At 37.6% G+C, this 17,073-nt stretch overlaps 1 protein-coding gene across 2 annotated transcripts in view; it reads left to right on the forward strand.

The window, feature by feature from the left end:
* The window catches only part of KNG1 (kininogen 1), a 29,088-nt gene that overhangs the window by 6,812 nt on the left and 5,203 nt on the right, over nucleotides 1-17,073 (forward strand). For both annotated transcript variants that reach the window (XM_024768866.1, XM_024768865.1), the window contains exons 4-7: nucleotides 1,101-1,273; nucleotides 2,410-2,517; nucleotides 11,621-11,705; nucleotides 12,567-12,739. In XM_024768866.1, the coding sequence (XP_024624634.1) occupies nucleotides 1,101-1,273; nucleotides 2,410-2,517; nucleotides 11,621-11,705; nucleotides 12,567-12,739 (539 nt within the window). The remainder of the gene's footprint in view (nucleotides 1-1,100; nucleotides 1,274-2,409; nucleotides 2,518-11,620; nucleotides 11,706-12,566; nucleotides 12,740-17,073) is intronic.

Raw genomic sequence — 17,073 nt, forward strand, 5'->3', positions numbered from 1 at the left:
CAGGGCACGAACCCTTGTCCCCTGCATCGGCAGGCGGACTCTCAACCACTGCGCCACCAGGGAAGCCCCAGACTCTCTCCTTTTTAAAATATTTTACATCATTTTATTAAAACCCATTCGGCGGCTCCCCATTCTTACAGGGGACCATTCTCAATTCACCTCAGAGGGTCTAGGAATGCCCAGAAGTGGAGAAGGTTGTGAGTATGTGCATCTTCCAGGAGAGGGCGCCATAGCTTACATTAGGGTCATCAAGGGAGCCTATGACCCAGGAAAATAGTTAAGAATCCCTGCCTACAGAGCACAGCCCAGACTCCACAGCGGAGGCCTCTCTTCAGACTGCTCACACTTCAAACCACCCCTCCCTGCCTCCTGCTATAAGCTCTGGTTAAGATGTGTGTACAACACGGTCCCTGCCTCATCCTTCTTCCTCAGGAGCCGTCCCTCCCTTCTCCTCAGGCCTCACACCTTGTTCTGAGAGGTTGACCTTGACTGCTCTTCACCCTTCTTAGCTCAGCCTGTTCTCCTCAGGAAAGGCTTCCCTGGGCTCACTCTGGGCTCCTGCCTTTCCAATTTCTTGCTGAATTATATTGAAATCATCCATCTCCAGTTCAGTCTCTCCCCCTTGACTTTCCCCGACTCCTTCATGGCAGTGGCCATTACTAACGAATTAATGCATCCACGCAGCCATGCTCAACACAGGGCATGTTATAGCAGGTGCGAAATACATGTTTGTTGGATTGACCTGATAGAAAATATATTACATCCTGCTCCCACCTTCAAGGAGCTTTGGTTAACACTGAAAAAGAAATAAAAATGCATCTGTCATGTTTTAATTTTATGAGGATAAATTCGTGTATCACTTCCGTAATTTAAAATGACTTTAAAATAATTATGCACAATAGGATGCATATAAGATGCCCCTAAGTGGATGATAGGTCTTCCCTATCTTCAGTCTTGTGTTCTCTTTTTCCAGTGCATACTAGGACTTACTGGAAAGGTTGCTTATCAGGGCCTTCCAAATTATCTGACTTATTTAGGGCAATGTATGTGAATGCAGGTTTTGCTTGTTAACGCTGCCCTTTTGCTTGCTGTTTGTCAAGCCGAGGGCCCCATGGTGACAGCCCAGTACGACTGCCTTGGCTGCCTGCACCCCATATCAACCGAAAGCCCCGACTTGGAACCTGTACTGAGACATGCCATTCAACACTTTAACAACAACACTGATCACTCCCACCTCTTTGATCTTAAAGAAATAAAAAGGGCCCAGAGACAGGTTTGTTCTTTAATTTTTCCCATGTCATAGTATTGTTAGAATGTGTTAGATCTTTATGGTTTAGGGTTTCATTGCCTAAAATAAACCTTTGGCTGAGGAAGACATATGATTCCACAGGTGGTGGTGAGGAACTCTTTCACGTTCTCATACGACTAGCTCAGGAGGCAAAGGCTTCCTCTTCAGGCACAATGATTTGGGTACTGCAGTATGTAAATGGGGAAAGGGAACCTAATCAGTCCCCCTTCCTGGGAGATTTGTTTTTAATGAATGGGTGGTCAGCATTGCATGTTCTCCTAGAGATGGTAAAATGGAAAAGTCATTCTGGCCTTAGGGTTTTAAGAAGACTCTCTCATCACCTAACTATTATGAGGCAAACATGGCCCCCCAATATTAAATTGTACCTAAAAAAGTTGGCAAAGCTTGCTGGGTACCCTCTAAATTATGGTTTCCATTTCAGCAGAGAAAAAAGCAAATACTTGTAAATCTGGTCTTTCTGTTGCCTCAGTTCATGAAGACTTTACTGACAGCTGACTGGGCCCCTTGGATTTCAGCCTCTAATTATGAGGGACCCACTTTGGTCAGTAGCATTTCCTGCTTTTAATTGACCTTCTGACTTGCCTTCATGCAAGATGCATGCTCTCCTCAGTTCTGTCCATATCCAGCTATCAGGGTGGAACCCACCCTAGATAAAGCAGGAGATATCTTACTGTCTGGCAGTCTGGGGACCTAAGGACCTACTGGTCAAGGCCATTCCAACTCCAAAGTTTTTTTTATCCATCTAGAAAAGCATTATTAATATTTTACAAAATTCAACAGATCATTTTTTCCCTGTTGCCTGGCAGAGGAAATATTGCTAGGTCTTTCTTAAGGAAATACAGTAACTCCATCTATAAATTGCTTTTCATTTTCAGATGTGTAGCTGTGTGTGTGTGTGTGTGTGTGTGTGTGTGTGTGTGTTGAAGGGTGTGAGAGTCATAATGTGCTCAATATTTATTCAGTACTGACTTTTGCCTAGTAATAATAATAGTTCGTATTTTTGAGCACTTATGAAATGTCAGGCAGTATTCTAAGCTCCTCCTAACATTGTGAATTATGTTTAAGCTGCCCTTTAAATATGCAATCCAAAATCGTTTCAGGTGGTGGCTGGATGGAACTACGAAATTACTTACTCAATTGTGCAGACTAATTGTTCCAAGGAGGATTTTCTATTCTTAACTCCAGACTGCAAGTTCCTTTCAAATGGTGTAAGTAGGCAAAAATCTAATCATAAAGTTCCTAGCCTTTTGTGTCCAGTATTTACAGGTGTGGGAACTCTTAGCTGTGGAGGAAGTCTCAGTCACTAAAATTTTTGATGACATATGCAGCTCACATTCACTTTCATTTGAGGCTCTACAGTTCACGTCATTGGTCAAGCTGCTTACCCAGCTGGTCAGAGTCTGTACATCTGGCAATAAGCACTTACAGATATAACCAGAGGCTAGGAATAGCCTGAGACAAAATGATGCCACGGTCAAGTTTGTCTTTTCATGTCTTCACACTTTCCTGTCTCCTTTCCTCCCCGTGTGCTCAATGTCCTTACAAGGCTCCCGAGCTCTACCCAGGACAATCCTTCACTTCCAACTTGTCTCTGCTTGTTCTTTCACCTTCCCTCCCCTACTTTTATCTTTAATAAGTACATCCTGCATCTCTCTCCCTTAGTGGCCCTTTCCAGGACGATATCTTATTACCTGAACCAAAATTATGTTAAAAGAGAGCATCTCAAGGTGGCAGGAGTTAGTGCAAGTTAAGATGATAAGGCATGATGACCTTCCCAGGGCTATTTGCATTTTAGCAGAAGGCTGTTCTTTAAGCAAGGGGTGGCTGCAAGTCCCTTCATCTAGTCCAGGGGTCTCCAACCCCCGGGCCATGGACCGGTACTGGTTTGATGCCTATTAGGAACCGGGCCACACAGCAGGAGGGGAGCTGCGGGCGAGTGAGCGAAGCTTCATCTGACACTCCCCACCGCTCCCCATGGCTCCCCACCGTTCCCCATGGCTCCCCACTGCTCCCCATGGCTCCCCATCGCTCCCCACAGCTCCCCACCACTCCCCATGGCTCCCCACCGCTCCCCACCACTCCCCATAGCTCCCATGGCTCCCCATCGCTCCCCATCACTCCCCACCGCTCCCCATAGCTCCCCATGGCTCCCCATGGCTCCCCATCGCTCCCCACAGCTCCCCACCACTCCCCATAGCTCCCCATGGCTCCGCATGGCTCCCCATCGCTCCCCATCACTCCCCATCGCTGCTCGCCACCACTCCCCATTGCTCCCCATCAGTCCCCATCGCTCGCGTTACTGCCTGAACCATCTCCCCCACCCCACCACTCCCTACCATCTGTGGAAAAATTGTCTTCCACGAAATCAGTCCCTAGTGCCAGAAAGGTTGAGGACCACTGACCTAGTCATTCTACTTCTCAATGTCCATTATATGGGAAGAAAATGAGAAATCCAGGCAGCAAGATGTTAATTTTGACTTTTTATTAAAAGGAAAATATTTAAAATAACATATTTTCAACATATGGAATGGTTAAGCAAATTACAGTATATCCATACAGTAGAATATGTGCAGCGATTAAAATTATGTTTGCAGAGATTTTAGTGACCTAGTAAAGTGGTTACAGTATGTTAAGTAAAAAACAAAAAAAAAAGCATGGTACAAAATTACACGTACAGATTTACTCAGGTACATAAAGTAGATGTAAACATAAAAAGTGATGAAAAGCAAATATGCCAAAATATAAAATATGGTTAACTTTTAGTTGGAACTATGGCTGTTTTTTCTGATTTTTCATATTTTTTGAAACTCTTCAATACTTCCCAATGTTTCTAATCAAGCATGTGTTTGTTTCATAAATGGGGGGGGGGAGTAAAAAGGACACTATTAAGAGAGTGAAAAGACAATCCACAGAATGGGAGAAAATATATGCAAATCATATATCTGAAAAGGGCTTAATATGTAGAATATATAAAAAACTTTCACAGTGCAACAACAAAATTTTTAAATGAGCAAACAACTTAGACATTTCTCTAAAGAAGTCATACGAATGGTCAAAAAGCTCGTGAAAAATACTCAACATCATTAGCCATCAGGGGGAATGTAAATATAGACCACAAATGAGATGCTACTTCACACCTAGAGGATGGCTGTAATTTTAAAAAATTGTAAAATACCAAGTATTGGGGAGAATGTGGAAAAATTGGAACTTTTGTACATTGCTGATGGAAATGTAAAATCATGCAGCCATTGTGGAGAACAGTATGGCAGTTCCTCAAAAAGTTAAATGTAGAATTACCATATGACCTAGCAATTATACTCCTAGATATATACCCCAAATAATTTAAAACAGGGACTCAAAAAGATACTTATATGCCAATATTCATTGCAGCATTATTCACAATAGCCAAAGGTGGAAAACAACCCAAATGTTCATCGATAGAGGAATGCATAAACACAATGTGACATGTATATAACACTTCTTTAGCCATAGAAAGGAATGGAATTCTGATATATGCTACAACATGTATGAACCTTGAAAATGTTAAGTGAAATAAGCCAGACACAAAAGGACAACCAGTATATGATTTCACTTATATGAATTATCCAACATACACAAATTCATAGAGACAAAAAGTAGGTTAGAGTTTACCAGGGGCTGGGAAGAGGGAGAACGGGGAGTTTTTGCTTAATAGTCGCAGAATTTGTGTTTGGGGTGATGAAAACTATTGGAAATAGATAGTAGAGATGGTTGCACAGCACTGTGAATGTAATAAATGGCCCTGAATTATACATTTAAAAATGGTTATGATGGCAAATTTTATATTATATATATTTTACCAGAATTTTAAAAAATAGTATAAAAGAGAAAGAGAAAGAGAGAGGAACCCTCTAAACACATAGGTTCTAGCCACTATTTAATTTTGTCAGGTTGAGTTGAGTCTGGCCTTTTAAGCATCTATTAACATCTTCTGTTTTTATGCTTAGCCATTTGAGGTTATATAGGCCTAAATGTTATCTAGGCCTATGTTATCTAGCTTTAATCTTGCTGCATCTGTTTATAAGTTAAGTTTTCTCTTTGCAACACAGAGTTGCAAAGGCTGGTTGGAGTCACAAAGCCAATCAGATTTGGTATAACTTTTCTGAGCCTTCACTTCCTCGTTTGTAAAATTGTGAAGAATAATAGCACCTATATCACAGAGTTGTTACAGTAATTAAAGGACATGAAATATAAATGAAATATTTTGCCCACAATTGGTAAGATGTAAGGCCTTGCTATTCAAAGTGTGGTCCATGGACCAGCAGCATTAGCATCACCAGGGAGCTTCTTAGCAAAGTAGAATCTCAACTCCACCCATAGCTACCGAGTCAGAATCTGCATGTTAACAAGGTTCTCAGGTGATTCCTCTGCACATTAAAGTTTGGAAAGCACTGATTTAAGGGTTTTCCTGCATAGTTCTCAGGGCATGTTGCACCTTGGAAGCACTAGCCTCGATTTAAAAAACACCTATTCCCAGATCACTCCCCCAGACATTCTGATTTTTTTTTTTTAGTTGGGACAACTTTTAGTTGTCCCAACTAAAAGTTGCAGCATCCAACAGTGTACATACTGAACATTTAAGTCTTTTTTTAAAACATCTTTATTGGAGTATAATTGCTTTACAATGGTGTGTTAGTTTCTGCTTTATAACAAAATGAATCAGTTATACATATACATATGTTCCCATATCTCTTCCCTCTTGCGGCTCCCTCCCTCCCACCCTCCCTATCCCACCCCTCTAGGTGGTCACAAAGCACCGAGCTGATCTCCCTGTGCTATACCCTTCCCTATGTCCTCAAGTCCATTCTCTAGTAGGTCAGCGTCTTTATTCCTGTATTGCCCCTAGGTTCTTCATGACCTTTTTTTCCCCTTAGATTCCATATATATGTGTTCGCATACGGTGTTTGTTTTTCTCTTTCTGACTTACTTCACTCTGTATGACAGACTCTAGGTCCATCCACCTCACTACAGATAACTCAATTTCATTTCTTTTTATGGCTGAGTAATATTCCATCGTATATATGTGCCACATCTTCTTTATCCATTCATCTGTCAGTGGACACTTATGTTGCTTCCATGTCCTGGCTATTGTAAATAGAGCTGCAGTGTGCATTATGGTTTTCTCAGGGTATATGCCCAGTTGTGGGATTGCGGGGTCATATGGTAGTTCTATTTTTAGTTTTTTAAGAAACCTCCATACTGTTCTCCATAGTGGCTGTATCAATTTACATTCCCACCAACAGTGTATGAAGGTTCCCTTTTCTCCACACCCTCTCCAGCATTTATTGTTTCTAGATTTTTTGATGATGGCCATTCTGACTGGTGTGAGATGATATCACATTGTAGTTTTGATTTGCATTTCTCTAATGATTAATGATGTTGAGTATTCTTTTGTGTGCTTGTTGGCAATCTGTATATCTTCTTTGGAGAAATGTCTGTTTAGGTCTTCTGCCCGTTTTTGGATTGGGTTGTTTGGTTTTTTTGATATTGAGCTGCATGAGCTGCTTGTAAATTTTAGAGATTAATCCTTTGTCATTTGCTTCATTTGCAAATATTTTCTCCCATTCTGAGGGTTGTTTTTTCATCTTGTTTATGGTTTCCTTTGCTGTGCAAAAGCTTTTAAGTTTCATTAGGTCCCATTTGTTTATTTTTGTTTTTATTTCCATTTCTCTAGAAGGTGGGTCAAAAAGGATCTTGCTGTGATGTATGTCATAGAGTGTTCTGCCTATGTTTTCCTCTAAGAGTTTGATAGTGTCTGGCCTTACATTTAGGTCTTTAATCCATTTTGAGTTTATTTTTGTGTATGGTGTTAGAGCGTGTTCTAATTTCATTCTTTTACATGTAGCTGTCCAGTTATTCCAGCACCACTTATTGAAGAGGCTGTCTTTTCTCCATTGTATATTCTTGCCTCCTTTATTAAAGATAAGGTGACCATATGTGCGTGGGTTTATCTCTGGGCTTTCTATCCTGTTCCATTGATCTATATTTCTGTTTTTGTGCCAGTACCATACCAGACATTCTGATTTAATTGGTCTGGGGTGAGTCCCTGGAGTCAGATGATCTAAAAATTTCTCAGGTAAACCAAATGTGCTAATAATACTGAGAACTTCTGAGCTATCTCCAGCATCCTTCTCCCCATCCAAAATTAAGGTACTATAAGTGTGGTATTCCCTGTATCTTTAAAAAACATGACTTTTTTTTAACATCTTTATTGGAGTACATTTCTTATATGTGTGTTCCTTTATTGGGAATATACATTTATAGAAAGCTTCAAGACAATGCAGATACAAAGAAAAAATAATAATGTTGCACCACATACCCAAACACCCAAAGTTATCTGAATGTATTTCCCTCTTGTCTTTTTTGGTGGGGAATATGGGCAATTTTGAGTGATTTTCTTTTTTGTCTTTTTGTAGTTGTAATTATTTTACATGCTATATTTTTTTCACCTAAGAATTCTTCTATGTCATTAGAACTCTTGATAAACTTTTAAAATAACTTTTAATATCCTAGTGAAGATACCATAGATTATTTTTTAAATTACTTTCCTATTTTTGGTCATTTGTTGAAAACCCACCAAGAAAATGGGTTGTTTCCATTTTTATTATAATTAATAACTCACCAAACATCTTTTAGAATAAAGCTATTTCTGTTTGGCATTGTTTTTCTCAGAATAAAGTCCTGGCTTTACACATAGTGTAAAATTGTATGAAAGCTCTTAAAACTCTTGATATATATATAGGTTAACTGCTAAATGCACCAATTTACATTCCATCAGCAATGTTTACCCTTGATAGAATTCAGTATTTTTTTAACTCAGCTAAATTCATAGACAAAAACATTTTTAGTTTTTATTTTCTCAATCAACAACATAGTTAGTATGCATTTATTTAAGCATTATATTTTCATACATTCATTAGAAATTTATGGGTTGAATTTATGAATTCTTCTATATCCTTTGCCCATTTCTTTTTGGGATAAATCTTAATGACTTAGAAATAGTATTTATATATTAAAGGTATCAGTGTTTTGTCATATTTTCTCATTTATTTACTTTTTAGTTTTCATTATGGTATTTCTGACTTACAGATAGTTTTTGTTTATAGGTGAGTAAATCTATCAATATTTTCCTTTTGAATCTTTCTACAACTTGCTCAGCAGTCACTATATGTTTTTTTTTTTCTAGTTTGTCTATGGTCAGTATTTCTAAATATAGCTTTTGAAACTTTATGGAATTAATTTTGATGTATCTTGTGAGGTATCTAACTTGATTTTTTCAAGAGAATAACCAGATACCTTAACAGTCTTTCCTTCGACAAAATTTGCAACAAACTTTATCCCGTAATAATTTCTTACAAAAAATCTGTTCTCTGTTTTTGTACCAACACTACCGTATTTTAACAGCCATAGCTTCATAGTAAGTTTGAATACATGTTTTATTATTCTAGTGTTTGTATTTTTAAAACCAATCTTAGAAGAGGTTTGGAAGAAAAACTTACACTGTCACATAGATTGGAATTGCATTACATTTCTAAATTGATTTGAGGTATTGGCATATGTACTATATTTAGTCTTTTTAATCAAGAACTTGGTATACATCTCTATGTAGTCAAGTTTTATTTTATATTTCTAAAGTTGTGTGATTTTCTTAAATATATTCAGAACAATGCTCACTAAAGTTATTACTAGGTTTTGTTTTTGGTAATTGTTATTAGGAATTAAATCCTTTTTTTCCCCTTTTCCTTTCATTCTCTTTTAAACAAGTTATTGTTATATACAAATGTATACTTTTTATTTTTTTTTATTTTTTTTTTGTGGTACGCGGGCCTCTCACTGTTGTGGCCTCTCCCGTCGCGGAGCACAGGCTCTGGACGAGCAGGCCCAGTGGCCATGGCTCACGGGCTAAGCCACTCCGTGGCATGTGGGATCTTCCCGGACTGGGGCATGAACCCGTGTCCCCGCATTGGCAGGCGGATTCTCAACCACTGCGCCACCAGGGAAGCCCTACAAATGTATACATTTTGATTAGCTTACCTTGTATCCAGAAACTTTATTGAACTCTCTGATTAATGTCTTTTCATTGATTCTTTTGATTGTTCTAGATCTATAATAATACCTTATGCAAATAATACTATCTCCTCTTTTCCAATGTTTATTTTTTTGTTTCATGTCTCAATGAATTGACCCAAATTTTCAGAGATATTTTTTGAAATAGTGGTGATCACAAAAATTCATGTTTTATTCCTGATTTTATTGAGAAAGGCTCTAGAATTTTGTCGTTACGTATAATATTGCTGTGGGATCCCGGTAGATATTCTTCCTCATGTTAAGGAAACATCCTTACATTCCTCCTCTTTAAAGAGTTTTGTTTTGTTTTTAAATAAGGAATTGGTGTTGAATTTAGCAAGTGCCTTAGAATATGTATTGAAATATCATATTTTTCTAATTTAATCTATGCTGTTTTGACAACTTTCCTAATAGTAATCTTTAGATTCCTAAACTAAACTCTACTTGTTTAGTGTTAATTTTTCTTTAAATATGCATTTGGATTCTATTTCTAGTTTAGTTAAGCAGTCTACGTATACATTTATAAGTGAAAGTGGTGTAACAGTTTTCTGGGTATGTGTTTGTGTGTGCATTCTATTTTTTAAGGTTTTGGTATCCAGAATATACTTTTATAGAATGATTGGGTAGTTTTTCTGTATTCAGAAATGGTTTATATAGCATGGAAATACAGTATATATTTCTTTAATTTTTAAAATTATTCATCTATAAAACATCTATGCTGTTTGGAGGTGGAAAATGGGATGTAAATTGAGCGTAGTAATAGCATTCTCCATTTCTTCTTTAGTCATTGGTCCATTCAAGTTTTCTTCTTGTTCTTAAGTCAGTGTTGGTTATTTATAGTTTTCCAGAAAATTGTCTTTCTTTGAGATTTAAATTAGCATACACTTGTTCATAATATTCTCTTATATTTTTACATTTCTATGTATACTTTGTTAGGTTTCCATTTTTATGCATTTGATTTTTTTTCCTTACCCCATGAATGATTATTTGGATTTATTTATTAATGCTAGTGCTTTCTGTTTTCTAATTCACCAGCTTTGCTTTTACTTTTATTGTTTCCTCCTTCTTGTTTTCCTTAAGGCTGTTTATTGTTCTTCTTGTTCTAACTTCTTGAGATAAACACTGAGGTTGGGGGTGTTTTGATTATTTTTGCCTCTTTTTAAATTGTGGAAGTGTATAAAGCCAGGAGTTAACTCTGAGTGCTGCCCTGGCAACATGTGGAATTCTCGTTTTTCTCAGTTTGTTTTTTATTATTTTCCTTATCAATGAAGATTTTAGTTAGGAAAGTGTGTTTATTTTTCCAAGTACTTTTTGGTTGTTTATTTGTTTAAACTTATGTTATTAAGTTTTACGGAAGTTTTTTGTTTCATTGTGGTGCTGAGGTCAAAGAACATGCCTGTATTGTTTTCAATTTGCAAAATTTATTGAGACTTTCTTGTAACCTAGTGTAAAAGCAATTAGAAATATTATTTGCATCATACTTATGAGAGTATCATTTTAAATCGTGTGTATCATATGAGAATACCATTTCAACAAATCTTTATTATGTTATTCAAGTCCTCTATGACCTTATTTATTTTTTATACATTTTGCCTGTTGTATAATAGTTATATATTGGAGTTTCCCAGCACAATTATTTTTATCCATTTCTATTTCTATATGTTTTTTGCTTTATGCATTTTGATTCCATGCTTTTAGATAAAAATAAAATTATCTTTCTTTTACCTTTATGAGTTGTTACCTTGAATTTTACTTTGTCCAGTATTAATAATGCTCTAGCTCCTTTTTTGTTCATATTTGCTTCTTGTGGCTTTGCTCATCCATTATATTTAATCTTTCTTTATCTTTTATATTATATGCTATTATTCTTGAAGATGTAGTACATTGATTTTGGTTTTAACCTAATCTGAAAGTCCTTGTCTTGCTAAAACAAAATGTTACCCATTCACTTGTATGGCTATTATTTCTACATTAGATATTCTTGTCATGTTTTTTCATGTTTCTGTGTGTTTGTGTGTATGTATTTGCTGTTGGTGTTGGTGCTTTTTCATTGTTTATTATTCTATCTTTTGAAAATAGACTATGTTTTGTTTTTTTCCACGTGATGATTTGTAAAGTCAACATCTTATTTTTAATTTTACTAGTCGTTTAAAGATTCTTAAAAATGTTTTTAATTTATGCTCTTATATGCTTTTTAAAAACCAGAATATCGGTGAATGTACAGATAAAGCATACGTGGATATCCAGCTAAGAATTGCTTCCTTCTCGCAGAAATGTGACCTTTATCCAGGTACAGGATGATACATATTGGTGCTCATGTTGGTCTCAGACAACTGGCTAAATCTTTCCATAGATATTGTGCTTTGGTTCCCATGATATGCCACAAAATCTACATGACCCACAGACCTTACTAGGAACACTGTGCCCCATCTCTGCCCTGCTGTGCTGCAGCAGGTGAAGCTGAGATTGCTTGGCAAGTGGCAGAAGGGAATATGGTGACAGAAGGGAAAGTTTATGTTTTCTGGGCAAAGCTAGCCTTCAGATATGTCAGCTGGTCTTTCTTATATACAAGCTGTCCCTGCATCGGATATTGTGAATTGGGGAAGCTGTATCTCATTTTTAACTACTCAGAATAAAATCCTTTCAATTAAAGATTTTTTTCCCTTACATGTTATAATGTGGGGAAAGGGCGATAGTGCAAGTTTAAGGTCATGTCAGCATTTCTTATACCAAGAGTTGGCTTTTCTCATATTTGGAAGATAGTTGTATATGTTGTACAATATAAAGCATTATGGAAGTTGCCTGCTCACCAGAATTTTCCCACTAGAAAATCATTCCTTTACGTTAAGCATTGCTTTTTACAGTTTCCATTAAAAATGCAAAAACTTAAGAAAAGTGCGGCCTATTGACTGTCACTAACTAACACCTTCTGATTGAAAGTTTCCTTAAGCACACTTGGCTCTTAGGAGAGGAAGAGAGGAGAGACAGTAAGTTGGAGGTCTGACAGGCAACCTCCACCCACTCACTGCTGGGCCTTGGACTGCCACGTGGCCCTCTCTAAATGGATGCTGGATCACATGTGGGAAAGGTACAATACTAGGCTAGACGGCTCCTTCAGTGCACATGCTGATATAAAACCTGCCTCTTTCAGGGGAGGACTTTGTACAACCACCCACCAGGATTTGTGCTGGCTGTCCCATATCTATACCTGTCAACAGCCCAGAGCTGGAGGAGCCTCTGGATCATTCCATCGCAAAGCTTAATGTAGAGAATAATGGAACCTTCTATTTCAAGATTGACACTGTGGAAAAAGCAACAGTGCAGGTCTGTAAATTATGCTACAAAAATAGTGATTATCTATTGCAAATTGCTTACTAATTTTGCCACTGATCTTGGCTCTGGATTGGGAAACAGTATATCTGGTGAATGGGATTTGGTAGACTTGAATTTCGAGTCCCAACCTCGCTGCATGCTTGGTGTGTGATCTTGGACAAGTCATTTAAAATATTGTCTCTTTTATCCGTAAAGGACTACAGTGAGGGTTAAAAAAGATAATGTATGTCAATCACTTTTCAAAATCTAAAGTGCTATATAAATATTAACAATGATTATATATATAATTAATAAAATTCCGGGCTAGGAAAAGCGAGACTTATCCTCTGCCTGTCTAGACTCATCTCTCATTATAACATCACTTCATGCCTTGCGCTCAGCCACATCAGCCAATCGTCCCCCAGGCTCTCTTCACACATTCATCTTCATGTCATTTGTTCCCTGCCTGGGGTGTCATTCTCTCCTACAAATGTACCCTCTGGGGATTCATCTCTCTTGTCCATGCTTGTCAATAGAGGATAAGGAGTATCCTGGTCTGGAGGTCAGGAGACTCAGCTCTGCCACGGCATCCACCACTTGCATCCCAGGTGATCCTGGGCAGTCATTCAGACTCACACATCATCTGTAAAATGAGTGGCTGGATTAGAAGAGCCCAAATCCCTTCTAACTCCAATAGCCTATGACCAATGTACTCATGGACAATTCCTTTTATGGAACCTCAAAACGGGCTTCCCTAAATACAAGCTAAAAAAAGTAATCAAAGTAGAACCAAACTCCTATAGCAAACCAAGATGGTTTTTATAATCTATCAATACAAAGAAAATCTCACTAAAAATAAGTTTATAATTCTGGCTAAGTAATTGAATTTCTAGAAATCTAAAATAGAAAGAGTCTTTAAATACAATGATGTTCATTACAGCTCTAACTACAAAAGCAAAAAAAGTAAACCATAAAAATGATCAGTAATATAGACATGATCAGATAATGTCTGGTATATTTGTACAATGGAATATTAACCAGCAATTTTAAATCATCTTTGTGAGGAGTTCTTGATGTGGAAAATGCTTATGTTATAATATGCAGCGAAAAAAACAGGCCATACACGGGGAACTATATACAATATCCTGTGATAAAGCATAATGGGAAAGAATATGAGAAAGAATGTATATATATGTATAACTGAATCATTTTGCTGTACAGCAGAAATTAACACAACATTATAAATCAGCTATACTTCAGTAAAAAAAAAAAAAAAGAGGCCATAAAATTGAATAAACATTCTGTACTCAGTTGTGTTATTTTAAAAAGTTTAGGGACTTCCCTGGTGGTCCAGTGGTTAAGACTCTGCACTTCCACTGCAGATGGCACGGGTTCAATCCCTGGTCAGGGAACTAAGGTCCTGCATGCCACACTGTGCAGCCTAAAGAAAATAAATAAATAAAAACCAAAAATAAAACAGGAAACAATACTGAAAAGAAACAAATACCTCATATTATTCATAGTGGTAGCTTTTAGGTAATGGCACAATGGGCTGTTTATTTTCATCTTTCTTGTTTCCTGTAGTAGTTTTATAACTGGGGGGAAAAAAAGGACCTAAACAAACTGTATTAAAATAAATACAGTTTATTTATTTATTTATTATCTGTATTAAAATAAATACAGATCAAAATAAAACTTGATCTCTCTCCTACTCAGGCACTTACTCCTGTCCCGGTCGCTAACTCCTTTCCCTGATTTCACTGACATGTGACCCACATTAGGCTTACTTGAAGGAGTTACCAATCCCTACTACTCCTGTCTTTGTCAGCTTTTCTTCTCACTCTCTATTTCTGCTTTTCTGTGAAATTCCTTTCTTCCTAAGGATGCAGGAACAATCCTGTACTCCACCATATATTGCATGTCAGAGAGTTACTGTCAGGAGAGAACCATTCATTCTCAAGCGTGAACTACTAGTCTTGGTAGTCACAGTTCTTTCTGTAAATGAGTCAACACACTAGAATGGGTGTGTGTTTGTTTACGCTAAGGGTGCAAGGGGAACCACAATAGATTATGCTACGAATTGAAAGGGAATGACACCCCTTCATTTGCTAAATTAATCTGGAATATTGTGAGAATTTCAAATTTACTTTTAAGAGGTGACTCTTTACTGATTTTTGCATGTAAAGAGAGCAATTTGGTTACTCGAGGCAGCCTTAGTGGAAGCAGCCAATTTATTATTATTGGAAATCAACTTACCATAATGAATTTGCAATAGCCAATCTCCAAATGACCAATTTGCCAAATTGCTAGATTTGTTTTACAATTTTAGTCTTGCCTTGGCTTCGCACGTTTAGTCCTATTTGGGTGCATGTCCATTCCAGGTTGGTTTCACATTTCAGATACCAAACATCTCTTAAATCCTTCGTTTGCACATGTGAATGGTTGCGATTTCTGTTATATACCGTTCATTTTGCTGTGTCCCTACTGCCTCTGCCCCCGCTGCTGTCAGTGTCCTCCCTGCCTCTGCACAGATGAATACACTTCAAGGATCTGTGTGTGCACATTAGAATTTTTCCTTTGACAAAGTCCTAGAAATGTCAAGGAATACGTGGATGTCTAAGACTTATGATGCAAATTGACAAATCTCCAAGTGATCTGCAATTATGCCAATTTACATTCACACCACCTGGGTGTAAGACACTGGTTGATGGTCTTGATCTGAATTATATTCCTACCATCAGTGATTGAAGCTGCATGTTTCCCACACCTGGCCGACACCAGGTGTCATCGCTGTTTCTCATCTTTTCCAACACACAAGGTTAAAAATGATGCATTGTTTTTTAACGTACGTATCCTTGGTTATTAATGAAGGTAAACTTTTTTCAGGATTAATGACCATTTTAACTTCTCCAAAAGATCTGGTCATGTCCTTTGTCCAGTTTTTTAGTGTTGGGCTTTCTATGGCCAACACTAAATATTGGTCATATTGACCCTACATCATATTCTTCCCAGTTTACCCTTTTTACTTTATTTATGGTGACTTTTGAGAATCAGTTTTTATATTTGTCTAGTCAAATTTAGACATTTTTCCCTTCCTCCTGGTTCCTTCCTCTGCTTTTCACCTACAAAAAGCCTTCATCATCCTGAGAACTGATGAATGTTTTTTATATCCTTCCAGCTTATTTCTTTAATTTAAATGTTTTAATGCATTTGGAACTTATATTGCTACATAGTGTTCTCTACCTTAAAAACAAAACTTGGGCAGGATGGGCTTAAACAGGGAAGACTTCTGATAAGAATGGCACCTGATAAGCATGGCAATATGGATGCGATCTCGAGGCCCTCGAACAGAAGATGTTATTAGGTCTACTTTATTCCTCCCCTCTGGACCCGGAATAGTGTCGAGCCAGCAGCTGCAGTTTGTGTCATATACTGTCAGCTTTCTTAGGCAACATCACATAGATCAACTGTAATGTCAAACAAGCTGGATTAAAGTATACTCTGAAATAAGCAACAAAGTTCACAATCACCAAAGTATAGACTCAAAAACGCTTTTCAAACCTTCCTGCCCAACTTATACATATCTGGAGTTTTAAACGTTAATTACCAAATTTGTCCTAAAAATTTAGCTGTGCTTACCTAGCAAAATGATGCCAGAAAATGTAGAGGAGGAGTTTAGTTCTTCCTGGGATTCTTTGCTCTCCTCATCCTCCTCCCACCATAATTTCTCCATGCTTTTAAAAAACATAAAGAGAGCGGAAAGACTGTTATGATTTGCTTTTACAAAAATGGGATTATACTATCACCCTATAACTTTATTTTTTCAATAACAGTCAACCCTCCAGGTCAACATATATATGTGATATATTCTTTTTGATAGCTACTTAATATTAAACACACACACACACACACACACACACACACACACACACACACACAGACACACACAGTGTTAGTCTGCTTAGGCGGCCATAACGAATACCATAGACTAGGTGACAAACAACAGCAGTTTATTTCTTACAGTTCCGGAGGCTGGAAAGTCCAAAAACCAGCCAGTTTGTTTCCCTGGTAAGGACTGTCTTCTTGGCTTGCAGATGGCTGCCTTCTCACTGTGTCCTCACATTTCAGAGAGAGAACGGGGTCTAGTCTCTCTCTTATAAGGTCACTAATCCCATCATGGGGGCCCCACCATCATGACTTTATCTAAACCTAGCTGCCTACCAAAGGCTCCACCTCCTAATACCATCACCTTAGAGGTTAAGCCTTCAATATATGCATTTGGGAGGGATACATTCAGTCCGTAACACACACACACACACACACACACACACACACACACACACACA

The sequence above is a fragment of the Neophocaena asiaeorientalis genome, unplaced genomic scaffold (assembly GCF_003031525.2).
Source record: "Neophocaena asiaeorientalis asiaeorientalis breed wild unplaced genomic scaffold, Neophocaena_asiaeorientalis_V1.1 scaffold225, whole genome shotgun sequence".
NCBI classification, from domain to species: Eukaryota; Metazoa; Chordata; class Mammalia; order Artiodactyla; family Phocoenidae; genus Neophocaena; species Neophocaena asiaeorientalis.